At 52.1% G+C, this 27,268-nt stretch overlaps 2 protein-coding genes across 15 annotated transcripts in view; both read right to left on the minus strand.

Annotated features, from left to right (window-relative positions):
- The window catches only part of NSMF (NMDA receptor synaptonuclear signaling and neuronal migration factor), a 54,300-nt gene extending 40,368 nt beyond the window's left edge, over positions 1–13,932 (minus strand). For 7 of the 9 annotated variants that reach the window (XM_015644745.2, XM_015644753.1, XM_015644749.1 and 4 more), the window contains exon 1: positions 1,104–1,352. In XM_015644745.2, the coding sequence (XP_015500231.1) occupies positions 1,104–1,210 (107 nt within the window). In that variant the 5' untranslated portion in view covers positions 1,211–1,352. Of the gene's footprint in view, positions 1–1,103; positions 1,353–3,128; positions 3,247–12,995; positions 13,115–13,825 lie in introns of those variants that run through there. The other 2 variants (XM_015644748.3, XM_015644754.1) reach the window with 2 other exon arrangements.
- A 36-nt stretch (positions 13,933–13,968) lies between these two features.
- PNPLA7 (patatin like phospholipase domain containing 7) overlaps positions 13,969–27,268 on the minus strand; it is a 100,608-nt gene continuing 87,308 nt past the window's right edge. For 4 of the 6 annotated variants that reach the window (XM_015644744.3, XM_033518441.1, XM_015644743.3 and 1 more), the window contains 6 exons: positions 26,595–26,743; positions 25,234–25,386; positions 23,167–23,274; positions 19,223–19,307; positions 15,698–15,801; positions 13,969–14,757 (listed from right to left, as the gene is read on the minus strand). In XM_015644744.3, coding sequence (XP_015500230.1) covers positions 14,677–14,757; positions 15,698–15,801; positions 19,223–19,307; positions 23,167–23,274; positions 25,234–25,386; positions 26,595–26,743 — 680 coding nt within the window. In that variant the 3' untranslated portion in view covers positions 13,969–14,676. The other 2 variants (XM_033518440.1, XM_033518443.1) reach the window with 2 other exon arrangements.

The following is a 27,268-nucleotide window of genomic DNA, read 5'->3' on the forward strand; positions in this document are numbered from 1 at the left end:
GAGTTACAGAGAGAGGTGACTGAGAACTCAGCAACACGGATTGAGCCCTACACACAACTCCAGGTTATTCTAATGCAATTTTATCTAACACAAAGAAGGTGTTATATAATGCAGCTGAGAAGTTCAATTTCTCCCAATTTTTTCCCAGCAGCTAAGAGCCAGTCTAGCTGTAGACAGTGTCAGACCTATCCCCTGGCATAGCTGTACCTAAAGAACAGCTAAAAAGCTGCGCCAATGTCCCCAAATAGTCACCAGATGACTGTTGTGACACTTGCACTGCAGCGTGGGAGAAGGGTCCTTTCATCTGGGAGAGGGCACTAAGTCAAAGCTCATCTTGGATAGCTTTTTAAACCAAAGTACCATTAAGAAGCAAATATATTTTCTTGGATCTCCCATGTTTGATACTGAAAAGCGCTGGGACCAGACAGTAAGAGAAATGCTACACGGTAGGACAAGCAACATAAAACCGTAACAGGCAAAATATCCCAAATCCCTTAACTGGTCCATGTAGTGGCTTGGGACACTGCTGGGAAGGGCAGACGTGGTGGGTGCAGATTTTCACAGAGCAGATTTTCCATTCAAAGGAGCGAAACCCCTTGAAGGAGGCTGCTGACTTTGCCCTCGGACACGCACACGGCATTTCAGCCGAGGAGAAACCACCGGGCAAACTGACCGCGCTTCTGAATTCCCGAAAATGATAAAGATTCATCCCCGACAAATCCACTTCTGACACGCTCTCTGCCAACCCAGCAAATAAACCCTGCTGTGGGTGCTGTGGCCGGGCCGGCGGCGGGGACGCGTGAGGGGACAAGTCACCTCTCCAGAGGCTGAGGGTCCGCGGGGCGCAGGGGTGGCACGGCCGCCGGTGTGCGGGGGGATCGGGGCAGCCAGCGAGAGGAACCCACCGGCAGCTGCCATTCCCCGGCCCCGGGATGGCCCTGGGGGACAAACCCCGGGTCGTGCCCGCACCGGTGCCTGGGTTGATCCCGAGGGTCTCGGGGCTCCCCCCAGCCTGGCACGACCTCCGAGGCGGCCGGGGGCCAGCAGGGTCCCGGCACCGCGGGGCCGCCCGAGGCACCGCCCGCCGCGCCCCCGGCACCCACCTCACTTTGGCCGCTACGGACGACATGGCCTCGTTCCTGAGCGTCTTCCTTTTGGACACGGCTGTGCCCATATTCGCGCGGGGGGTCGCGGCCGGAGGAGCGCTCATTGCCGGGCCCCGCGGCTGCCCATGCCGGGGCGCGCCGCCGCCCCTCGCCGCCGCGCCGCCTCAGAGCCCCGCCATGCCGGCCCCCGGCCCGCGGCCCCGGCCCGTGCTGCGCTCCGCCGCGGCCGCTGCCGCCCCATTGACTGCGGCAGGAGGGAGGGAGGGCGGGAGGGAGAGAAGGAGGGACGAGCCCGCCCCGCTGCCCAGGAAGCGCCGCTATATTTGGCCGGCGGCACCTCCTCCGCCCGCCTGACATCATGGCCGGGGAGGGGGCGCGGGCCCCGCCTCAGGGGCCGCGCGGGGCGGCGGGACCCCCGCATGGGCCGCGTGTGGCTGCAGAGGGAGGAGGGAAAGGTGAGGGGACACCTCAGGGGGCTGCAGCTCCTCCCGAGGGGCAGCACCCATCTCTTCTCTGGGACAGGGACAGCAGCCAGGGAACGACTGGAGCTGTGTCAGGGAGGCTCAGGCTGCAGATCAGGGTAAGATTCTTCTCCCAGTTAGGCTGCTGGCACTGCCCAGGCTCCCCAGGGAATGGACACGGCCCCGAGGCTGCCAGAGCTCCAGGGATGCTCAGGGTGGGATGTTGGGGGATCTGGGCAGGGCTGGGAGCTGGGCTGGGTGATCCTGGTGGGACCCGCCCAGCTCGGGATCCTCGGTGATTCCACGGTTCTCCCTGAGGGGAACATCCAGGCAGCGGCCATCGGACACGGCTGCAAGGGGAGGCCCGGGGGTCGCTCCCTCCAGGCTCCTGTCAGGAAGCAGATGTGTAACCTGCCAAAAAAATCAGTCATTTTGATACAAAACTGTAGCCTGCCTATGACCGATCGAGTGAAAGGTTTCACACGCGGTTTATTTTCCACAGCAGGGCGGTGTATTTGAGTCTGTGTGTCCCTCTGCTCGTGGGGTGGACACGGTGATGAAGGTCGGGCTGTTGGGTTTTGGACACGACAGCTCTGAAGGATTGACACAAACACCGCTGGCTTTGTCACTGCTCCCCACCATTGTCCCAGAGCAGAGAACACAGCCGTTCCCAGGATGACTGGAAGCAGCAGAGCCATGAGGGGGAGATGGGTGTTCAGAAACCTCCCCGTGCCCAGTGTCACCTGCCAGAGCAACACCTGCCTTGAGGTCATCGAGTGCTTGAAAACAAAACCAAAAAATGAGCTGATCAACCAGTCGGCCCAGCCTTAGAGGATTTTCAATTCACACAGAATTTCTTGGGTAGGAAGGAACCTTCATAGACCACTTACTCCATCCCATGCCATGGGCAGGGACATTTTCCACTACCCCAGGCTGCTCCAAGCCCCATCTGACCTGGCCTTGGACACTTCCAGGGATCCAAGAGAAGCCACAGCTGCTCTGGGCACCCTGTGCCAGGGCCTCCCCACCCTCATCATAAAATTCTTCCTATCACACAGTCTAAATTTATTCCTTTGCCTCTTATCCTGGCCCTGATAAAAAGCCTCCCATCATCTTCCTTATAAGCTTCTTTTCAATATATGAAGACTGCAAGAAGGTCTCCCCAGAGCCTTCATTTCTCCATCTGAACACTCCCAACTCCTCCAGCCTTTCTTCACAGCAGAGGGGTTCCAGCCCTCAGATCAATTTCATGGGTGTAGGTTTCAATCCCTAGAGGGGGTTTGAAAAAGTGTTTTTCCTTGGGAAAGTATTTTATAAATCTGCTTTTAGAGCACTTGGGTGAGTAGGGCAGCAAATTCTTACATATTATTCATAATACATATAGAAAAAGCACTTGGATTGTGTCCCTGACTCCACAGGCAAGTTCAGGAATCCCAGGAACTCAGGGGCACTCATTCAATAATATTGGACAGAAGTTTTATAGATAATTAAAATTCCTACAAGCTTTGTGAAAGAGGCAGCTGAAGAAGGGAGTGACAGACACACCTTGTCTTGTCTGTACCTGAGGAAGGGCTGTAGCATAAGTTCGTGTTTTACCATCCTTCACAGACCCTGCATGAAGAGACCAAAAGTTGGGGGAAAGCTTCAGTTCTCTCCCTCCATAGACTCCAAAGTAAAATCTGCAAGAAAATATAAGATGATTTGGATAAATTAAGTCTGATTGGTCTATTAATCTAACCATTGAAAAATAATCTCTGGAGAGAGAGGAAAAAAGATGAAGAAGGTACCAAATTTCCTTGTTTGTGTGGACACGAGGAGCAGGATACAAATACCTCACCAGGCAGAATTTTATCCCAACCTGAACAATTCACTATGAATAACAAATTTTCAGAGCTGTATCATTGCTGGAGCCCAAGCTGTGAGCAGAAAAAGTGCCATGTGTGCACAATAAAGACATGGAAATACTTAATAAATAAGGTCAGCCTGTGCTTCCCAACCCTTTTTTCCTTGTATGTAAACTAAATGGGGGAAATGTTCTTTATTTCTATGTTTAAATATTTTGCTAGTTGAGGCAAATGCTATTCCTTTTAAAATATAATTCATGCTCCAAACAGGCAGGTCTGCTCTATCCATGACACAATTCCCACCAGATCTACCTGGAAGCACCCCAAAGTTGCTCACAGTGACATTTTTCATGTACAAAACAAAACCCAATCTCAATACATGGGATTTTTTTCCCCCAGAATATGATTCCAATTAGATTTCTACTCATGACTATCCCCCCACCCTGTTTTTTGTTGCACAGTCATGTCACCAGAGTTCCTGCAACAAAAAAAGATAAATAAATCTATCTGTTTTAAATGAGCAACTGAAAAAAAAAAAACACTTGCAGAGAAGTGCAAGCAGTTACAGTCTCCATGAAGCTGTGCCCAGTGCTATCAATTTCCCAGAATTAAAAAGCATCCAGGTGGATGCCTCCATCTTCATCCCACATTCAGACTGCTCTTATTTGTGCCTCTTGGAGCTCCCTCAAGCTCCCCCTTGCCTGTCCCCCAGCAAGGTCTCCCTCTTTGAGGCTGGGGAGGGTCCAGCCCACTTTGAAAACTGCTCAGGGCTTGGCCCAGTGGGTTTTGAACAAGTCCAAGGATGGAGATGCAAACCATGCTCTGGTCCATGTCCCAGGGCTGCACTGCTCTCACAGGGAGAGATTTCCATAGATCCACTGGGAATTTCCTGTGTTGGTCTGTGTGCCCTGGAGAAGCAGCCAGCTCCATCACAGCACCCCAGGAGCCCTCACCCATCCCTGCAGATTCCCCTCTTGCTCTCTGCTTCTTCCCTGCCTTCCTTTAGGGTTTCCTCCCTGCCTTTGGGTTTATCCCAGGTGTTTAGGGGTCTGGGTTAGCCCAGAAGAGAGGGCAGCCAGGGGGCTTTTTACAGCTGGAGAGATACCTTCACTTGGTGCTAGGAAAGTCAGGCGAGCCAGGCAGACAGTTCCCACGGCTTCTCCATGGCAACAGGGCCTCCCAGACATGTACACAGGCAAACGGGCTGAGAGCATCCCAGCCCCTCCATCCCAGCCCCAAACCTCCACTCAGGGGGCTCTCATGGGATCTCACCCCAAAACACCTCCCAAAATCATCACAGCGAGCCAGAGGAATGTTCCCTCCCTCCACCAGGGAAGCTGCACTGCGCCCTGAAGCCCAAGCCAGGCAAAGTCCATCCCAGCCAGTGATGGGTTTTGTCCAGAGAAATGCACCACACTTGAAAATCTGGTGTCTCTGCATCCTGCCATACAGCACATCTCTGTCCAGTAGAAAACCCAGAACCTCAAACCTCATTAGGTCTAGGTCTCAGATCAGATTCTGATACCCAGACTTTATGGAACCATTCTTTTTATGTTTAGAAAAGTAGTTTTTGTCTAAATGAACAAAAACTGTGTATCCTGACAATTTAAATGCAAAAAAGGAGAAATAAGGCAAGCCAAAACCAGTCACAGCAACAACCTGCAAAAGGGAGAGGCAAACAATAATAAATACTTCTTCAAGCATGTCAAGCTGGAGAGTCAGAAGTTGGCTATGGTGCAAGAGAAGCATTCATAGGAGATAAGGTCAGAACAGAAAAACAATGAATATTTTGCATCTGTAGTCAGTGAAGAAAAGCTTGGAGATGCTTCTGTGCCAAAAGTCATCTTTATATGGACGTGGCATTGGATTTGGCTTATGTTCAAGTGTCAGCAGAAGAAGTTGAGGAATAAATAGCCAAACTAGAGAGTGCAAATGCACCAGGCTGAGATGGTTCACCTAAGTGCCTGGTGAGAGCTCAGAGGTGAAAAAGTTTAATTACTTAATTGTAGCATGTAATCACTATGTGTAACAGCCTCACTGTCTGAGAGCTTCAAGGTGACAAAGACAGAGGGTTTGGGGTTAAGACAGACCCTGAAGTCTGAGGTTCCCTCCTGGACAAAGTGAAATTGTCACTGAGAATCTCATTAGTACAGAGTTGGATACATTTGAAATACTGGGAAGAGAAGAAAGTTGATTTTCCTGAAAAAAGAAATGCTTGATAAACGTTTTGCTGTTCTTTAGAGGGGTTGGTAAGTGTGTGGTGTAGTCTGCCTGGGTTTCCAAAAGGTCTGTCACACGAGTTTCTTACAGGAATGCAGCTACCATGGGATTAACTGAAAATACTTGAAATGGATAAATACCTGGTTAAAAGATTCCCAAAGAGCAGCTCTCAATAGGCAGGAGGGAGGACTGGAAGGGGCCCCACAGGGACCTGGGCAGGGCTCTGCTCACTTCAGCATATTCAGAAATAAGAAAAAGAAAACGAGTGATAAAGATTGCAGCTGATGTTAAGGCATTCAGGGTCATAAATACATGAGATGCTGAAGAGTTATACAAAGACCTCATGACAGTGAATAACTAAGCAATAGGCTCAGGACATCCAGAGGAGAAAATTACAATGATAAAGACAGGAGAAAAACAATCTCAGCTCCTCAAGCACTGGGCTCTGCACTGATCCTTATCCTCAGAAATAGCCTCTTTTTCTTCCAGGTTCAGTTGAATATCACCCTGCCCACCCCAGTTCCATTTGTGCCTCCTTTGGCTCCTGCCTTTGGTGGAACTATAAACCCAGGAGAAGGGAAGGGACTCAGCATAAAACCAGGATAAAGGGGGGTGTTTAATGGCCCATGTGAGATGACTGCAGTTCCTGTGCTCCAAATTAAGACCAGGATTGTTTGTGGTCACTGCAGAGAGCACAGTCAGTCACTCAGGTCCTGGGAAGGGCAAAGTACCAGGGTCAGCAGTGCCAAGGGAGGTGTGGGACCCCTCCCCACAGACATTTCCCAGGGCTCACATCACCACAGCTTAAGCCAAAGTGCAGGTGCTTCCCCAGCAACACGATGTGCTCAGACCACAGAAGAGGCACAGACAGGACAGGACAGGGATGTTTTTTAGCCCCCTGCCCTCTGCTCCCATTTCTCTGCACAGAAAAACCAACCTGAGTGTGTTCTTACTGAAGGGGCAAAGCACAAGACTGAAAAGAGAAGACAAATTGATGTGCCCACTGTCCTAAAAGAGTCTGCCCCACTTAAGCTCTTTTGACCAGCCACAGCAGCCCTGAGAGCTGGTGATAAATCCACAACACTTGAGGCAGCTAGGGGAGCTGATGGGGTTTATTCACACAGCACTGGAAAAGAATTTGAGGATAACAGTTATTGCCAAGTGCCTGGGAAGCTCATGGTCTCCTGGGTGCCAGAAGGTCACTTAAATGTCAACTCTCCACCTTCCTGCTTGGCCAGTTTAGTCCCTTCAAGATGTTGCTGTTAAATTCATCAAGTCCAAACTTCACCCGAATGAGGCACTGTAAGAAAATAACTTTCCCAACATTGGTATAATTAAAATTAGGCCATATATCACTGAAGCAATATCAATAGCTAACAAGTTGGAGTTTGCCAAGAATTATGTTTTTTCTTTGAGTGGATTCATTTGCATAGAGCTGTTTGTAAATGTCCAAGCATTTGGCATCAGCAAAGCTTGTTCAAACCCAGTCCCAAAGGTTGTCCTGATCCCTGGTGAACAGTTCTGGACCAGCTGGGATGCAGGGCACTCAGACCCCATGCTGGCCAGCTCACCCTCAGCTATTTTTAGTAAAAGACCTAATCAGTGATTGCCAGTGCTGGGTACAGCCTTTCAGCCCTGCCTTCTGCTACACGACATGTCCCAGCCCTGAGCACCCTGAGACCCTGAGCACAGGGTTACCCTCTCCTCCTTCCTCCTCAGCAGCTACATTTGCCCAAATCTTCTAATTTTGCCAGCATTATGAAAGGGGTCAGATACTGTTTTACATTATCTGTGTGCTCCTGCACAAGGCAGCAAGGTCCTGGCAGAGCAAGCCAGAGCAGCCCTCCCAAATTTGAGTTTAGAAGGGAGATTCTGAGCTCAGCTGTGGGTGGAGGATAGGGAAAGGCAGAACTTTTTATCCCAAATATGGAAAAAGAACATTGAGAAGGGTCTTGGGGGCTTATTTCCCATGCACAGTCATAATCTGGGTGGATTTAAGGGTGGGTGCACTCTCCTGGGGTGAGAGCAGCAGCCTTTCTCTGGCAGAGAGAACGTGGCTGGGAGAGCACAGTGTGCTCCCGCTGGCCACAGGGGCCTTTCCCAGGAATACACACCTGTGTATTCCTCAAATTCTACACTGTGTATTCCTCAAATCCCAGCCCCAGACACTTCCTCAGCCTCCACTGACCTCCCAGGCTGGATCAGCAAGGACTCAGAGCATGAGCAGTTCCAAACTCGGTCAGGAGCAGCAGCCTGGCTTTCTACTGGGAGACTCCCAGGGTAGCAATGGCTCTGCCCGGCTCTGCAAGACTTTGTGTGTTGTTTGGAAAGGTGGGAGAGTGATGAGGCTGTGGAGTTGCCACCGTTTTGCAGGGCAGGAGCCTCAGGAGCTTTCTCTGAGCAGACATTAGAGAGGGGGAGGACAGGCTCCAGCTTGGCACTGCTGTGCCAGAGCGTCTGGCTGGGCACTGCCTCTCCCCTCTCCCTGCACTGCAGCACCAGCACTGGCACAGCACCACCCCAGTGGGAGGCATCACACTACTTAAAGAAAATTATGTTGCTGGCCTTTTCATTATGTTGCCCAGCAAATGTTCCCATGAAATATAGGCCTAATTATCTACCCACATTCAGATTACTCTAAGATGCAATTTCCTACTCTGTGGAGTTTGCTCTCCTTCTATGGATCTCATGATTGAAAAGCACTCAATTAGTTATTACTCTGCTGGCTGAAATCTTGAGCTGCCTTCCTGACAGGGCTGCTCCAGCTGGGTCTCTCTGGCCTTACAACAGCCAGGTGACACAGGGTCACAGGCCAGCCACAAAGATGTCTCAGCACTCGTTATTTATCAGATTTGTATCCCAAATGGAAGCCTGGTCAGGACTGAGGGCTTGAAATGTGAACTATCACATCATACAATCGCCGAGGTTGGAAAAGGCCTCTCAGGTCAAGTCCAACCATTCCACTCCAATCCTCCACCAGGAGGTTTGCTAGTGACAAGGCCCTCAGTGGGTCCCTTCTGTGTTTGGAAAGGATGGGAATGTCAGACATGAGGGTGATGAAATTTTCTGTGGTCTAACAACAACCCAGAGCATCTCGGGTGCCATCTGGGGGGTTTCTGCACCAGCAGAGCTGTGTGAGCTGCACCTGAGGGCCCTCGAGCAGAGCACTGAGCCCAGCTGAGCCAACTCCTCCCACTGCTGAGGGTCTGGAAGCCTGGGAGCTGCCAGCTTTGGCAGGATGCTGACAGGATGCTCGGCTGCCCTGGTTAACAGCTGCTCGGTCCAGCGCGACACATCCCGATTAAAAAATGGAGAGGATGCAGAGGATTCAATTAATATAGAATTCAGGGATTAAAAATACACCTCTCAGCATGGTAATAGAAGGTGTCTTGTCAAATGAGCCTCAGTGCATCCTTAGAGAAAATTACAAGTTTGTAGATAAAGGTTACCATGCACCCATTATTTGCTTAGCTTTTGGCAGCGTGTTTGACTTAATATCCTATGACACCCTAATTACAAATTTAGGGCTATACAATCCCAATAAAGCCCACATTAAATGGCTGGAGAGCTGCAAATCCAGCTCCAAAACAAGGATTCATCAGTGAACAGAGATGATTTAGAGGGATTCTGCCGGAGTCAGTCCCAGCCTGACACTAATCAATGTTTTCATCATTGATTGAGAAATGAGCACAAAACACAGCTGATAAATTATACAGCTGCTGGGAGCAGGAGGACTGGCAGTGAATAATTATGACAGAGAAGTTCTGCAGAGCAACTGGGATCTTTTCTGTGCACAACCCATTTTCACTTGGCAGTGTTAAAATAGGCCAGCTTTCAAACAGGAACGGAGGAAAGGTTTCATCCAAAAGAGTTGGGAGGAAACATTTCATCCAAAAAAAGGATGGGAGGAAAGGTTTCATCAAAAAAAGATGGGATACAAAAAAAAATCTAGACATCATCAGGGGAAAGTAACTCAGAGCAGTTGGTTTTGCATCACTCCAGCAACCACAGCGCTGGCCCCAGGTGCAGACTGGAGGCAGAGGATGAGGAAAGCAGGACAGTCCTGCAGTGCAAGGAATGGAGGCAGAGGACACCAGAGGTGTCTCCAGGGGTCAGCTGAAGTGGCAAAGGAATCAGACAAGACCCCAGAGAGAAGATGGACAGAGTCCCTGAGCTGCAAACACCCCATGGAGCACAAGTCATGGACAGGCAGCAGCTGAAAGCCACTGTCACCTCCAGCTCAGAGCATCACAGGACCCTTCTGTGTGTGTCCCTGCAGCACCACCTGTCCTCATCCCCTTGGTGCCCTCCACAAGCGTGACACTAAAAGAGAAACACTCACTTTTCCCCAAGAATTGCTTTGCTGAGCTGTTGCATCAGGCTGGGGTTACATTCCTCTCCCTGCCATCGTTTTCTGCCAGTAATTGTTAACATGGAATGAAGGGAAGCTGAGGGGCTTTTCTGAGGGGCAGATGAGGAGGCTGGAAATGAGGCTCACAGAAGGGACTGGCCAAGGAGCAGGGCCCCACCTGCAATGATTTATACACCATCAGCAGAGACATTTTCTCCTTTGGATTCTGCACCTGCAGCCCCAGAGGGGCTTTTCCATCACCCTCTCCTCATCCAGCCTGGCCCCACAGCCCTGGTGACCCTGTGCTGGCCACAGTCTGACCCGGTGAGGCCGTGGCCCTTCGCAGCTGCCGGGGAAGCGCTCGGCTCCGCCGGTATTTTTAGCTCTGCCCACGACATCGCTCGAGTTCACGGCGTGACCTACTTTGGGAAGGCAGAGCTCTCGCCCCGCTGGGTCGCCACGTGCTGGGAAGATGCTGCCAGTCCCAGGAACAGCCCCCCCAGGCACCCTGTCCCCAGCACGTGGTGCTCGGCTCCGCGTGGATCCGCACACAACCAGGGGCAGATTTTGGGGAGGAGGAGGAGAAGGGTCCTGTGGGAGCCAGGGCTGTCTGCAGCAGGGACATGTGCAGGGCTCCCAGGTGGCTGCTGCTCTGCAGGGACTCAACAGCCTTTTGGTTGGGCTCTGCATTTCCACATTTTCCATGCCTCAGATAAAATCAGCAGCTCCCAGACTGGCACGGGCACAGCCTGGATTTGGGTCCCCAAGGGAGTTATCCTCAACAACTCGGTTTTCCAGTGGGCCAAACTGTGTAGCCAGCCCAGCTGGGCCTTATGGAGCTCTCAGACTGACTCTGGGGATCACAAAATCACAGACTGAGTTGAGAGGTGCCTTAAAACATCTCATTGTCCTGGGCAGAGACATCTCCTGTTAGACCAGGTTGCCTCAAGCCCCATCCAGCCTGGCCTTGGGCACTTCCAGGAATGTGGAATGGAGCTGATGGACGTGTGGTTCATGGCCAGGCTCTGGTGTCCACCCTGCCCACAGCTCTGTCAGGGACCAGGCTCATTCCCAGTGTCACTGAGCAGCTGATGAATCTGTCCTGACCTTCCCTCTTGGGCACTTGGAAAACCTCTTTCCTGACACTTGCAGTTCAAGACAAGGTTTGCCGCTTGCAGAAGAGCTCCAGAAAGAGACACATTCACCCCAACAAGCCCTGCAAAGTTCAGCTCTCCCCTGTGTTTTCAGCACCACAATGTCCTTCAGCAGCAGTTCTGTGTCCCAGCAGGAGTCTCGGAGGTGGCTGTGGCTGCCTGGCTGTGCAGCCCCGTGTCAGCTCTCGTGGCTGCAGGCTGCCACAGCCTCCTCCTTGCCAGCTCTTTCCTGCCTCATTACCCCCAAAATCCCAGGGGTCCATCGCTTTGCCAGCCCAGCTCTAGAAGCTTTTCTGAACTTTGCTGTGTTAAAAGCTTTCTATTTCCAGCAAGGATGGAAGTGGAGGGGAGGGACTTTGCAGCCACCAGGTGAAAGTGCTGGGGATGAGCCATGGGGCAGTAGTTTCAGGGCAAGAGGAGAGAGAGGCAGAGAAGTCACCCAGCAGTGACTTCCAGCTAACCCAGAACCTAACTGGAGAGAGGAACAGCAGCAACAACCTGGTCACACCCTGGAGGAGCAGACCCACAGCAGTGGGAGAGGGGAGAGCACCATGACAGGACTGAGAACAATGCTGCCAAGGACAACAGAGCCGACACACGTGTCCTTCCCTGATTCATCCAACCACACAAGGGCCAACACCCCGCACAGGCTGGGCAAATTCTCATTCCAAACACAGAAACAGCCCTTCTGGCAGTGGCAGCGATCAGCTGAAACCTTCCCCCGAGAGCTCGTGCCTTGAGGCAGCCATTAGTCACTGCGAGGAAGGAGGGTTTGGCAGCTCTGCCCACGCAGAGCCGGACGCTCACGTGGAGCAAAGCCTGGCACTGGATTCAAACACAGCCTCAGGCTCAGCCAGTGCCACAGAGAACCTCACTGCACCTCCCTGGGTCCAGAGCAGGCACTGCCAAGGGCGAACAGGGTCACCTGTGACCCCCATAGGGGCCCAAGCAGCAGCAACGTGCTCAGGCACGGGCACAGCTCAGAGCTCCCCCAGGTCAGGGCTGCTTGAGCTGCACCAGGCTTTACTCCACACATTCCCTTGGGGCTGTGCATCACATGCAATGTGCCTTATCCGAGGAAAAAATGTGTCATTTATGGTACATTTAAAATTAATGCACATTTGGTGTTCTTGCTGATCCCAAATTATCCCCTGCACGCGTGCTGCAGCGGGGAGCTGTGCTCAGCCCCGCCAGGACAGCGGCACCCGAGGCGCTGCCGAGCCTCCCTCCCTGGCAGCCACACTGCCACGGACAAATTCCCAAAATAAGGATTTCCAGCAGCACTGCCAGCATTTGTACCTCACCAGCACCGACTCCTGCCTGGTGCCAGGGGGTTCTGTGCCATCCAGGGCTCAGCACACTTCTGTCTGGAGAGCACGATGGACACAAATGTCGCTCCTTGTGGATAAACCCCTGTCTCTCCTGAACTGGGGGCCCTGGTGGGGAGCTCATTCCTGTCCATAACCCCTGAGTGCATGAGGCTTAATTAAAAGCTCTCCCTGCTGATGCTGGTGGCAGTGGGGAGTGGTGACTGTGGCTCTGCCATGTGCAAATGCCATGGCTGAGCTAAGTGATGCTCGGGCCACAGGTGCCTTCCCAGCGTTTGGAAAGCTGCTCCTGCTGCCTGCAAGGAACTTCCAGGAACCATCCTGGCACACACACATATGGGTATTTATGGTATATTCTCTTCTAAAACCCAAATAAGAAAAAGAGGGTCACACCCTCTGTGACCTGTACAGGGACAAAGAGCACAAACACAAATCCCACCAGTCCTAGCAGAACCAGCCATCAGCTGGGAAAGGATATTGATGGGAGTCAGCAAAACATCCCAAAATTCTGTTCATCAAATACCACCTTACCAGTGCCTCCTGCCCTGGGACACCGCTGTTCCACGCTGACAGTTGGCACCCCATGGCCATGTTTTGGTGGGGCTCTTGGGAGAGCAGCAATAGCAGGTGCCACTCCTGCCACGTGGAGCCTTGGAGGGAGAGAAAAATATTTTCCATATATTTTTCATTTTCTGGTTTTCTCACCAGCTCTTCCAGCGCCAGCGAGTGAAACCCAGCGGCGCAGCCAAGCCCCCGCATCTCGACAGCTCAAACACAGCCCTCGGGTGGCACACAGGGAAAATCACACGTTGGGGGAGGTCAGGGAGCACGAGCAAATAGGATGAGATTAATTTGGGAACACCACGCAGGCAGAATGACGTGTGCCAGGGAAGGAGCATCGGCTGGGCCCCACCACAGGCTGTCCCTGCCTGAGGAGCAGAGCCTGGAGGGGCTGCACAGACACATCAGCCCAGAAACCTGAGAAGCCACAGCAGGAGCTGTCACAACCAGCTGGGCATGAGCCAGAGCTCCACTGCTCAGATCAAAACTCTCCCCAAACTGGGCAAGGCTTCCTGGAGGGTTTGGACAGCTCTTTCCAGCTGCCACGTGTTCCTTCTTTATAAACCCCACTGGGGATGTTCTAGGAGCTGGTGTGGCTGCTCTAAGGAATCAGCTGAGTTTGCTGCTTGCACTGAGCCCCAGGGTACTGCCCTGGGGACAGGAGTGCCACTGCCACCAGCTCTTGGTGAGGACAACCCCAAACATCCTCCCTCCTCCATGGCAACAGGATCCAACTGCCACCAACAGCTCCAGCCCTGGGGACAGAGCACTGGGGGTTCCTTCCCAGGGTCTGACAGTACCTGGAGTGATTCCTGCTGGGCTGAGCAGCTGGAAACCGTGTGTCTTCCTCTGCAAGCCTGACATAAGCAGAGGCAAGTTAGGCTCTTAGTTGTTGACAACTATTCTCTTTGTAGGACCTGATGCAAAGAAAAAGACATTTCAATCCAGCAAAATAACTTTATTTCAACAGGGCAAGTACAGCCAAGTGGTGGTTCCAGAGCTGCCCAGCAAGTGTCAGCTCCTTGATCCTTCAGTAAATGTCCTGCTGATGCCTCGAGGATCCAGGCTCTACGGCCACCCTTCACAATGATTTCTTAGGTTTAGATTTCACATGAAATACATTCAGATTTGCTCCTGTCAGAGCATTCCTCACCATGGTTGGAAGTCACTGAGGAGTTAATTACACAGTTACCTGATTTGTATGAAAAGAAAGCAACGCTGCAACCCACAAACCCCTCCCTCTCTCCAGTGCTGCTGCTGGAGCCTTCCCAGCACCTCGCACAGGGAGGGCCCCGGCGCTCTTTGGGCCTTGGCAGTAAAAACAGCGGCTAAAAACACAGCAGCAAAAACCCAGGCAGCTTTGAACTGCACATTTCCCCTCTGCCAGTCTGTGATCAATAACTGCTGCTCCTGGCACCTGTAGGAAGGAGCAGAGACCACTGCAGCCCCCCCTCCCCAGAGCTCCAAAGGGACTCGGGCAGGTTGTGCTCGGTGCCGAGTGCCCAGCCCTGGCTGGAGAAGGATTAACATTCATTCATTCATTCATCTGGGTGTTGTTTTGGTTTGGTGAAGTATTAAATAAATAAATAGGGCTCCTCTGTCAGTAGGATGGGCTGTGGCTCCCAGCTGGCAGCTCGGCCTCTCCCGAGCTCTATCCCGGCTCTCCCGTGCTGCTCGCCTGGCCCTCCCCGCTGGGCACGTTCCTGCGCTTCCTCAGCTGCATCTCTTCATCCTGCAGGAGAAAAGGAAGCACAAAGTGATCCTTCAGTGTACTCTCTGAGCTGGATAAAACCTGTCCTCTTCACCTCCTTTCCCACCAGCTCGGGCAAGCCCAGCAAACAAAGCTCCCCTCTCAAAACACTGACACCCTCACATGGGCCCTTCCCAACCCACCCTCGAGCTCCCACTGAGGAACTGCTCATGACTAACACAGCAGGCACCTTTCAAACCCTGCTGCAGCCAGAGCAGCAGGGATGTGACCTGTGTGAGCTGTGCTGCTCAGGGTCACAGCTGCTCTCACAGTGCACACTCAGCTCGGTGGGCCTGCTGTCCCACAGAACCAACCCCTGTGCTTGGAAGGGACCTCTGGAAGGTAAATCCAGTCATTTGCTATAAGCAGGGCTGACTCAGGTGCTGGAGCTGGTTCTTCAGGGCTTTGCCTTTTAACTATCTACAAGGGTGGAGTTTGCACCTCTCCCTGCACAGCCCAGGGTGGTGCCAGCTGTGTGCACAGGGCAGCATTTCCCACTGGCCCCAGGGAGGGTTTCCTTCAGCACAAATTGTGCCTGTGCCCTCCTGGCTTTTTGCTGGGCATCTTCTCCATAACCACCACCTTCTCCATAACCACCTTCTCCCCACCCACCCTGCAGGCAGCTGGTGGATCCTCCCCTCAGCTCCTCTCCAAGCTGCTCCCTCAGCCTCTCCAGCCCTGATCCACCTAGGAGCAAACCCAGAGAGCTGCAGGACCAGGATTTAACTGCCCAGGAGTGACCTGAGGAGGGTGAGCATGTGCCATTCAGTGTCTGTGCTAACACAAAGCAATTTTGCACAGTCCTCCTCAGCCAGTCCCTCCCAGATACTTCTCTCAGCATCTTTCCCAACACATCCACTCACATCACTCATTCATCCAGGACTCAATGACCAGCCACTGCCTGTTCCAGCACAGTTCCTACCGAGTCAGAGTCTTCCTCAGCCTGGTTGCTTATGAAATCGAGATAATCATCCTTCTGGTTGTCCAGAACTTCTTCCTCATACTCAGTCTGGTAGTCTGACTCATCTGAAGAGAGAAGAGACAAAGCACAGGGTTTCACTGGCAGGCAGGGAGGCAGAGGAAACTCGGAGAGGAAGGATTGCCACTGTCAGCAGGGGCAGGACAGTGCCAGCAGCTCTCTGCAGCTCAGCGAGCTGGGACTGCTCACACACAGATCTCAGCTCCCCAGCACATAAAAATAAACCATGTCCTCTCTGTCTGCTGGTGTCCTGGAGCCCTTCAAGAATCCAAGGAACCACAGCACAGCAGCCCTGTCCCACTGTCCATGTCCTGCTGGGTGCTGGTTCCCAGCTCGAGAGACAGACCCTGGTTTTGGGGGGATGCTCCCTGGGGAATGCCCTTCACAGCACAGCTGCTGTTTTCCACCCCTCAGCCCAACCAGAGCTGTGGGACACCTTCAGGAGCCTCTGAGCTGCCAGTCCAAACTCCCCTGGACACAGCAGTCAGACTCTGGGAACAGGAGCCCAGGCTTAGGGTGAGCTCTGCCTGCTGTGGAGCTGATAAGTGAGCGTCTCACAATCTCTGTTCCACAGGGGATGGTGACATTTACATTCCCTTCCTCTCTGCAGAGGACAATCTCTTGCTTTCTCCAGTAATCCAGCAGATTAACATAATTTAGGGAGTCTCAAGGGCTGTGCACAGCAGCAGGACATGCAAGGAAGGCCCCATTCTGTTCCCATGGAATGAAGACACATCAGTGCAGAGCCAACACAGCAGGAGCAGAACCTCACAAGGGCCTGGAGGAACAGCACAAGAAGAAATGGCCCTAAGGAAGGCAGGGCTGGATGGGATCTTGGGCAGGGATTGTTCCCTGGCAGGGTGGGCAGGCCCTGGCACAGGGTGCCCAGAGCAGCTGGACAGGGCTGGGAGCAGCTGGGATGGTGGGAGATGCCCATGGCTGGGATGGAAGTGGATGAGCTTTGAGGTTCCTCCCAACTCAAACACTTTAATGACTCCACCTGCAGCCAGGGCTGACTCCCCACAGCAGCTCCAGGATGTGGAGCTGGGCTGGGAGGGCCATTGATGCTCCCAGCTCACCCCAGGGCAGCAGCAGCCCCTGCAGAGCCTGTCCCAGCCACTCGAGACACCAGGGCACGAGGACAGCAAGGCAGAGCCTGTGGCAGGCAGCACCTTCCTCTGCTGGCACCCAGATCTTCAGGATGTGTGAAAATGACATTTTATTGTTACCATTAAAATCACATTTGTGTGACACCAGCTCTTCTGCCCCTTTCCCAAGTAAATTCCAGTGTGCTCTGAAGCAATTCCTGGGGTGTAGCCCACTGGTGAAGAGAGGGGCTCCTGTTTAAACCAGATCCTTGATTAAGTATTTCTCCTGGGAGCTGTCATTAGCATCTGCTCCACGCTGAAGACAACAGCACAGTCTGTTCCCCAGCCTTTTCTTCTAGCACATAACTACAACCAACTGCTAGAACATTGGAATGAAAGACATTTGGTATTTTTATTTTCTTTTATTATTTTAGTGGGGTTTTTGTACTGTGAATTAGAGAATGACTGTTAGTTTTTACTAATAACACTAATGATAGTCTTCAATAAAATACACCAGAGAAACTGGAAGCTCATCTGAACAGCAACAGACACCACAAACAAGAGTTTGGAGTTTATACTTCCAATAAAACCAGCTGCCATCAAGACCAAACTTGATTTTCCCAGCACTATTCAGCATTCAGGTCTTTCAACAGACACAGAACCAAGAGCCACCATTCTCACATCCTCCACACAGCAGCTCTGGGCGTTGGAGGGGAAAAAGGAGAACAGGAGGTGGCCCTGCTGTCCCCAGACATCACCTTCCATCAAGGTTGAGGCTCACCGTAACTTTCTGGGCACTACAGAACCTCCCAGAAACACCAAAATTCTCTGTTCAACTCCCCACCACCCAAAGGGCACAGCCTGAAATCCAGCCAGCCAAGAGGAGATTCCACCATGGAAAGGTTCCCAAGCCTGCCCTGAGCAGGGTGAGCACATTCCCTGCACGTTTCCCCACCCAGAGCACCCCGTGCTCCTGCAGCTGCTGGTGGCTCTTTGCTGTGGTGTGGCTGGAGGGGCTCCTGCAGTGCCACTGCCACACCTCAGCCTGAATCAGGCACTGGAAGCTCAGCACAGCCTCAGCTGCATTAATACTGCTTCAGAAAAGCAAAGATGCAGAGGTGCTAATTGTGCTAATGCTAATTGTGTCCCGTGACAGAGACACCCCTGGAGAGTGGCACCTCTGCTCCTCTGGCCACGGCCAGCTCTGTGAATCCAAATCACAGCTGGGGATTCTGGAGCAGGGATCATCCCTGGATCATGCACAGAGGCCACCAAGGAATGTCCCTGCTGTCACTGCCACCCAGACATGGGCAGGGTCCCTGCAGCCACTCAGAGCCACCCAGGGCAGGAACACAAAGGATCCTTTGGAGTTCAGTGTCCATGTGTGTGACCCTGCTGCCTCCCCTTCCTCCAGACCCCACAGCCAAGGGAGGAAATTGCAGCCCCCTGCCCATCCCATCCCACTGCCAGCAGCCCCTGAACCCCCTCCTCTGCCCAGGATGTGCCACATCCATTTGCCACTCTCCCCTCCATGGCCTCGCTCAGCACAAAGCAGGAGCCTGATGGGGAATAATCAGGAACTACATAAAGGAGGAGGATCTGTCCCAGTGCTCTGGTTAAATCTCAGCAAGTCTCAGTGCCTGAGCCTTAAATAACCACATACCATGAACTCTTCACTCTTATTCACAATGGCTGCTTCAACCACATTTGATTAATATTTTCTTCATAAGGCATATGATTGTAATTAGCATTTCAAATTACCACAGGGACATCTCTACAAACAGTCACAGATGGGAGCACTGCTAACTTTAGCTTTCCCTCTGCAGGAACAAGAATCAGGAGGAGGGGAAGAGACTGTTTAGAAAGAGCTCCAGCCCTGGTGACACACTCAGGGGTTTCAGGCCTGCAGGGCTCTGATCCTTTTGGATCTGGGAGCTCCATAAACGGGGAGCTGCTCTGCAGGGCACAGAGCACCTTTGTGTCACCACGCAGGAGCTGGTACCTGCTCCTCATCAGTTCACTGCTGCTCCCACAACAGGAGCACACAAAAAGCAGTGGAGCCAGTGAGTCACTCCTGATCCTACTCACGACAGCAGGGAAAACATCCTTGGGGCAGGGCTTTAGCTCAGCCTCCTCCCAGCCCAACACTGGCTGAGGATGGAGCCGGCAGAAGGGCACGGGGAGGGGATGGAAGCTGAGGTTGTTTCCCTCAGGTGAGAGCTGAGCAGGGATTACCTGGGGGCACACACACCACTAAGAGGTGACAGCAGGGGGACACAGGGGGTCTGGGCTCTGAGGGGAGCAGGGAATGCCCAGGCTGGCAGAGCTGGCAGTCAGAGCAGGAGCTGTCCCTCCTCCCACCCTCCCCAGCCCCGCTCACCGTCTGCCACCGGAGCCTTGACGGGCTCGATGCGGGACACGATCTCTGCCAGGTCTGTGAAGGAGGTGGTGGGACAGGTCACGTTCTGGAACACAGGGAGAAGTTCAAGGTTTGTCAGCAAATACACTCAGAAAATCCAAACAAGCCAAGACTGTATAAAAATGATATTGAACAAAGCTCCAGACGCACAAATTCTCCACAGCTGCCCCCTCAAAAACCATTACTCATCAGTGAGAAATTCTCCAAACAGCTCTCCTGATGCAGGTCTGGTGCAGAGATGGGATTCCCAACAGCAGGACATGCTCTTAATGGCTCTTATTCCACCCACACAACAAGAAGCCTTATTAAAAATTTAGCAAACTGTGGAAGAGACCCCAGAGAGAAACACAGGAGGGGCTGGGCCCCGGCATGGACAGAGCTCCCTCCACGTGTTTTTCTCCATCAGGGTCCCTTTCTATGAGGGAGGTGCAGCCCCCAGGGAGCTTCTGCTTTCCCTTGGGAGAAGGTGAGCAGGTGGGACACACATCCCTCAGCTGGAGTGATGCCAGCAGGGACAGGTGGCCACTGGGGTGACCAGGACCCCTGGGGACCCCTGAAAGCCCCGGAGCTGCTGCAGTGAGCAAGAACCTGCAGAGACATCTCCCACCACAATTCCTCTCTCCAATAAACCCTTGCTATTTTCACTCTGTCTCAACCAAGCTGACTGTTCTCTATTTTGAGAAGTTCTAGCTCCAGTCTCTCCTCTAAGAAAACCCAACTTTGGCATTTCAGAGCCCTCTTGGGCTTCCTGCAGCCCCACCTCCCTCTTTGGGGCTGGGCACAAGGTAACCAGCTGGACACCTGAACACCTCTCATCCTTTTTTAAACCCAGTGAGTTTAATGAACACAGTAACAACCCAGAGGAAAGAGATGGGGGAGAGCTGGCAGAGGGAACTGGGCTGCCAGGAATTGCTGTGGAAATTGTCTTCCCAAACACCCAGACCTGCCCCCCCTGTGCTCCCAGCCAGGGCAGCTTCCTAACACAGGGTTTTATGAACAATCCTTTGCTCTTCTGTGAATCACACAACCCCTGTGGGGTCACAGCAGCAGCCCATTGCTGCTGCAGCAAAGTGCTCTCAGTTGACCTTTCATCTGTAGCTGATTTTGATGTAATTTAGAACAGCCACAGCACAGAGCAGATCCAGGACAAGCAATGGGGGCAGAGAAAAGCCTGGAGGGAATGAAGAGGTTCCTGTATGAAATGGAACAGCAGTAGCTCAGGACACACACCTTAAAATATAAAGAAGTTGGGAAGCTCATTGTGACTGTTAAGGAACTGCTGGAAAGGATGAGTCAGCCCAGGCTCACTTTGAACATCCAACCTGAAGGTTCCCAGTGCAGCATTTGCAGAAAGCTCTTTCCCAGGACAGGGAAGAAAAGCTCCTTGACAGCTCCAGTCCGTGCCACACGACTCAGTGAGGGACACGAGCACCCTCTGGACACCACACACACACTCAGCCATGTCTGAGGCCATCCCTGGACTCCAAAATCCAAAATCCAGGACGAGGTGGCTGCACAGAGCCAGACAGACAGACAAGTGCCAGGCAGGGACAGCTTTGGATGGGATGGAGTCCAGGGCTCTGCATGAGCAGCTGAACAAAATCCCACAGAGCCCAGCACCAAAGGGTGCCCCAGGAAAACCATCAGCAGCTCCTGTGGTGAGGATGGATGGGAATGAAGTGTCACCCTCAGCAGCAGCTGTGCCCCAGCTGACCCCCAGCCCAGCCTGTTCGGGGAGGCAGCTGCACCCAAAGCCTCAGCACCAGGACTGGAAAACCACTTGTGGGAACCAGGTGTCCTCCCACTCTTGTTTGGTGCTTTACAAACAGGAGTTTAATGTTTAAATGCTTCCTCTCACTACTTTTAAGGACAAAACCACCCTCCCATCAGATAACACGAAGTGAAGTGTCTCAGTTCCACCTGAAACCCACTCTCAAACCTCTCTGATATTTTTTTTTTCCAAGGAGGAAAGTTTTCTCTTTGGCACAATCTTCATGAAATAAATTAGCAGAGAAAGACAGTTACTATTGTAGTCTGCTGGATTATATTTAGCTTTGCCTATGAATAACACCTCAGTAGACAGAACTTCCCCAAGTAGATCCAATTAATGGTGCTGCAGCATTCCATACTGGGGAAGAGTAAGGGCTGCTCAAAGTAAAGTTTATGTAAGGTTCCTGTTGTTTGTGTCTTCAGTATTTGCATTTTGGAGACAAGACAAACAGGGACTAAATGATCAAAGCAAAGGAGAAGCATCTAAATTATTAAATATCTGGATTTTTAAATAAAATTGCAATGCTCACAACATGGAAACGAGATGATAAGAAATGGCACTCAACTCTCAGATGTTGAACACTCCAGAAATAGATGAAGAACTAAAACATATAAAGCATCAAAACCTTTGCTAATGAAAGGCAAGTTAAAAATATCAGCTGCTCTGCCTGGAAGATAACGCAGCTAAAGGACTTAAGTGACTCTAATGGACTAAGAAAAGCAAGAAAAATACCCCACTGGGAGCTGCAACAGTTGTAACTTCACAGAAATAAATCTCCTGCAACAGAAGTCAGATGCAAAAATCTTGGGTTTCAGAGGGCTCTGGAGTTTTTGGAGGATGAGCAGATGATGCCACGGTCCTTGGGAGCACCAGGGATGCACAGAGCCCGAGTTTCCTGCTCCATAACCTGCCAGGGCTGGTGAGTCACTCTCCCAACCCCGTTATTTCCATGCTGTGGCACCTCAGCAATCAGCACTTGGTGCCTCATTATCCAGTGAGTGCAGGGCCAGGCTGTGTCACATCCTCGATGTGACACTTCTGCTCCCCAGGGCTCTGAAGTGCCACAGAACCCAGGGCAGATGTGAGAAATGTCCATCATGCTGCATGAGTCAAGTGAAATATTCCCCTCCATTACTGATCCCATAAAAAGGGCAGTTTAAAAAGCAGTCTTCTTTAAAAAAGTGTCTGCTACAGAAGTGAAAATGTTTGAGACTCTTTACTGGCTGTGATAAAAGTGAGGCTGAAGTAGGACACAGCCAATTCTGAGACAGCTTTCCCTGCCTTGACTTCTCCTTATGACTTTTAACACAAAACCTGAACCCCAGCCCCTCCTGTCTGATCAGGAGGTGCCAGAGGAGGACTGAGGACCCATCTGCAGTCACACTGAAGCACCTCCTCATCCAGGTGTGCTCCCAGAGACAAATCCCAGGCTCAGGAGTCTGGGGGCTCCTGGTTCATGGATCTCCATGGCTTGGTCCCTGTGTGCTCCTTCCTGAGCCCCTCTGGCCCTGCCAGGCAGCGTGGGCAGATCCATCTGATGCTGAGCAGTCCCCCTGGAGCTGAGGGTGACCTTCACCTCCTCCCAGCAGAGCCATTTCCACCCCTCAGTGACTCACAGCCTCTGCTGACACTGAGGGCACCTGCTCAGATGTGGAATCATCCACCCCTCATCCCTGGGCCAGTGTCCACCCTGCCATCCATCCTCTCCCCATCTCTGAGCTGAAGTGCCCTGCCACCCACCCCTGGAGAGCTGCAAATCCTCAGTGTCATCTCTCACCTCATTTGACTTCCCTCTGTGAGGCTCATCAGAGTTATGATTCATTCTGGCCACCCCTTAAAAAATCACTGCTCATTCCCCTCTCTCTAAAAGATGATAAAAAAGAGCTACTGGGTAAAACATGAAGCCTTTGAATCACTTGGGTTTCAAATCAGAGGCATTCAAAGGACAGGAAGGACAGTGAGCCCTTATATTATAATATATTATCCAAATTCCTCAAAAAGGTGGTAACTGTTTCTTAAAACCAAGTGGAACTTCCCTGCCAAGAAATGCAGAGCACTGGAAACAACCTCAGGGCAGTCACTGTCCCCTGTCCCAGCCCTGGGCAGCTCCAGCAGCATTTCCCCAAGCACTTACATCAGTTTTGGATTTGCAGGTCTCTTGTCTGTCCTTCAGCATCTTGTCAAGGACTCCACTCCTGCACCACACATTAAATACGGTTTTTCCATGCTGGTATCCCACTTCCTGGAAAAAAAAATAATCAGGAGGGAAAATACTAATTAATAACTACCCTTAGCATGAAAACAACTGCAAAAAACAGACCCATCACTCAGAGTTTTACTCTTTTTCTCAGAACACAGTGGAAATGATGGTGAAAAATCAAATGGGAAGGACAGAGCAACAGATTTTGAGAGCCCTGGATCCCATCTCCAGCCCTGGTTCTGGCAGCAGCACTAAACCTCTGGTGCTGTCTCTCCTGCAGATTTTGGATGAGGGCTCAGAGCACGGGAGACACAGGAATTCACTTCTCACAGTCTGTCCCAGCCCAGGGTGGGGGGATGAAGGGGACAAAAAGGAGCTGACAGCTCTGCCACTGTCAGGCTGACCCAAAATAACCATGAGGAGCTGAGCTTCAAGAAGTGACCCACAGCTTCCACTGCTCCAGGGCTGGACACACCAGAGGGGTTTGACATGAAGATCCTTCAGCTCCTTGGAAAATGCTGGTGCCCATTTCTATTTCCTGTAAAATCCAGGCACAGAGCTGAAATGATCCCTCCCCACTATTTCCCAGCCCTAAGGATAAAGGAATGTCTGGATTGTCCTTCTCTTTGAGGCCAGCACAGTCTAAAACTGTCCTTGTGGACAGAAGTTACTGAGCTGTGCTGCAGGGAATGAGGATCCAGGAGCTGCTGCCCCTCCATCCCTGCCAAGAACCTGCCCACAGACAGTGACACTTCTGAGGAACTGCCCTTCTCTCAGGTTTTATTGCACTGACAGAATTTGCCTGGTGCCTTTACATCTCTTTAACAGCAGCACATTAGAGCAGAGCAGGGATGTGACAGCTCATGATCTGTTCCTGTGATCAGCTACCACACCTGCCTGTCAAGGATTTCAAATCAGCCAGGACTCTCCAGCTGGCAAAGAACAAAATATTATTTATCAGTCCCAGATCCACAGGCAGACAGCAGAGTTTGCCCAGGAGCCAAGAGGCACCAAACATCCCAGAGGGAATATTCAGACTGGGGAAATCAGCTGGTGGCCTGGAACAGCTGCTGTGTGTGGTAAGGAATCTGTCAGGTGAGGCTGCAGGGCTGCACTGTGCTCCTGGGGCTGGGCAGTGTTTGTCCAGCCAGGACCAGAGACATCTCTCATCACAGCTTCTCAAGAAACTGCCATGGAGGCTGACTTCAAGGAGTGGTGGCTTTCCACGCTGGGAGGGGAGCAGAGCTCTGCAGGAATATCTGGACATGGAAAATGCCTGACTAAAACAGGCAAAGAATGGAAGGAGACAGTACAATCACTTTCTTGACAGGAGACACTGAGCCAGAATTGCTTTTGCTGCCCTGCCTGGGCAGGGACATTTCTGCTGTGAATGCTGGATTGTGTCACCAGAACAATTCCCTGCACACCTGGAGCCAGCTGTGCCCCTGCTGGCTTCTGACACAAACACAACCCAATGCCAGTGATGTGACCTGGCAGCATCACTCTTCCAACACCCTGACACTGGAGCCATTCCCTGACCCTCTAAGGGCTGCAGAGGAATTGTGGATGATGTTTTACTCATAGCAGTGTTCAAACATTAAGAGAATCAGATATTTCATGTTTCCCTCCATCTCCAGGCCTCGCTGACAGACTTCTGCAAACCTTCCATGCTACAACAAGCTCCAGGACAAGGGGAACATGAGGACAAACCCCAGCCCACACCAATGCCAAGCCCCAGCTGCCCAGGGCAGCTCAGACACCCACGAGCTCTCACCCAGCAGCTGAGCAGGAACTGCCACCATACAGGCAACCCATCCCTTCACAGGTCATTATATAATCAAGATTACTAACTCAATTCCTGCTGCTAATCCAATCTCCCGGCCGGGATCTCATTCCACAGCATTATTGAGTGTCAATTATTCACTCTGCTGCTGCTCCAGCACTAATTAGCAGCAGCAGAGCTGTGAGGAGAGGTGCTGGGGGCCCGGGGAAGGCACTTACACAGATCTCATCGAACTTGCCGAAGTCCAGGGTGCCGTAGCGGTCGATGGGGGGCCGGATGTACTCGCAGTAGTCGCTGTTCTTCACCATCTCCAGCTGCCGCACGCAGCACACGTAGGCCAGGCGTGTCTGGATCTCGGCCATGTTCAGCACCTGCCCGGCACACCAAACACAAAATCAGCTCCTCCAAGTGCATTTCAGAGTGCTCTGGGTGTTCCCCAAGGGGGAGAGGTGAGGGATACAGGACCCTGGTGATGCCCTGGCACCTCCGGCCGTGTCCCAGCGGGGATCAGAGTCCATGATCAGCACCAGAAAGGGAATTGCCTTCCAACAAGCTTGAACCAAGACTTTCATGCCAGGATACAGTGAAATATTTATGTGATCTGTGCTGAGGGGCACAGTGATCCTTTCAAGGCAGAAATCAGTGATGCTCCATCCCTGCAAGTGCTCAAGGCCAGGCTGGACAGGGCTTGGAGCCTTGGGGTGGAACTGAATGCGATTTAAGGTCCCTTCCAACCCAAGCCAGTCTGTAATTCCACAGTTCTCTCATCTGTCCAGTGCCAGGGCAGAGATTCTGCAGAATGGCTGAGGTAGACAGGGAGCCCTTGAGATCATCCAGTCCATCCCTCCTGCCCAGGCAGGGTCAGCTGGGGAAGCTGGTCCATGACCAGCTGAGTTTTCACGTCTCCACAGATGGAAACTCCACCAGCCCCGTTTGGCCACTGTTTCACCACTACCAGTAAAAAAAAATAAATGGTTTTTGTGGTGCTCAGGAAGGAATTCCAGGTTTCCATGGGTGCCATTCAGGCAGCTGGAATATTTCACTGAGGACTAATGAGACCAATTCCAACTGGGAATGCAATTGGGAGGGAAGAATTAAGATCAATATTCACTTGGGGGACAGCTGCAGAGCCAGGTAATTTAGGAAATACAGAATAAGGAACAGAGTTGGCCTAACCACATGCAACAAAAGGAAAATAATGGTAATAAACCATGCTCTGCAGACCCATGTTTATCATTGTACTTCATTACTGCCAAGTGCTAAAATCTCCCTAAATCAGCAGTTCAGAGACATACAGGATAGAAAGTGAACTGGACAGATTTATTAATTTTAAGGGTAAAATTAATAAATTCTGACTTTATCAGAATGTATGCAGCTCCAAGAAAAGGTTTCCTTGCTCTAAGAAATCTGCCAGCCCCTTCCCACATCCCTGTGCTGTGAGGGCACTGCCCAGTTCTCTGAACAAGAGCTCAGACCCAGCAAAACAACAGATCTGGCACAGACTTGCTCCCTGAGCAACAGAGGGAATCTTCCCACGGCTCTGGAAAAGCAGCTGCCACTCCAGTGTGGGCCCCAGTACCTTGACTTTCTCAGCCAGGGGGTTCCACCTCTTCCAGAGCAGCCACCAGCCCGACAGGCAGTCGCCGTAGTTGGTGAGGTCGGTCTCGTCCCGGCTGCCCACGTCGATGGCGATCACCACCTTGGCCCCCATGGACCTGGCCACGTCAGCTGGGACAGGACAGGAGGTGTCAGAGCCCCTGTGCCCTCCCAGCTGCAGGTACAGATCTCCATGGCTCCTGTGTGTGTGGCTCCAGGTGGGGTGGGAGCTGTGGACAGGAGTGACCATCAGCGGCCACCCCTGCAGGGGATGTGGCACCTGGGGACATGGAGACTGCTGGGAATGGTTGGACTCAGAGGGATCTCCAGCCTAAATAATTCTGTGATTCCATATGAGCTCTGCAGCAGCTCTGCCCATTCCTGCTCAGGGAGGCTCCATGGGGAGGGAGGGATCCCAAATCCTATACCAAGCTGAGTGACCCCAGGGTGAGTCCCACTGCTGGGGGACATCACTGACAGGGGATGTTTTGCCTCACATCAGTGGGGTGACCTGACCCTCCCTGAGGTCCCCAGGAGCCCTGTGAGGGGACAGGGGACACAGCAGCAGGGCAGTGACACCACGCTGGGTACAATGGGACAGTGCTCATCAAACCCACATTGATTCCAAAAGAAGACCTGGGGGACCTGCAGAGAGAA

The sequence above is a fragment of the Parus major genome, chromosome 17 (genome assembly GCF_001522545.3).
Source record: "Parus major isolate Abel chromosome 17, Parus_major1.1, whole genome shotgun sequence".
Lineage (NCBI taxonomy): Eukaryota > Metazoa > Chordata > Aves > Passeriformes > Paridae > Parus > Parus major.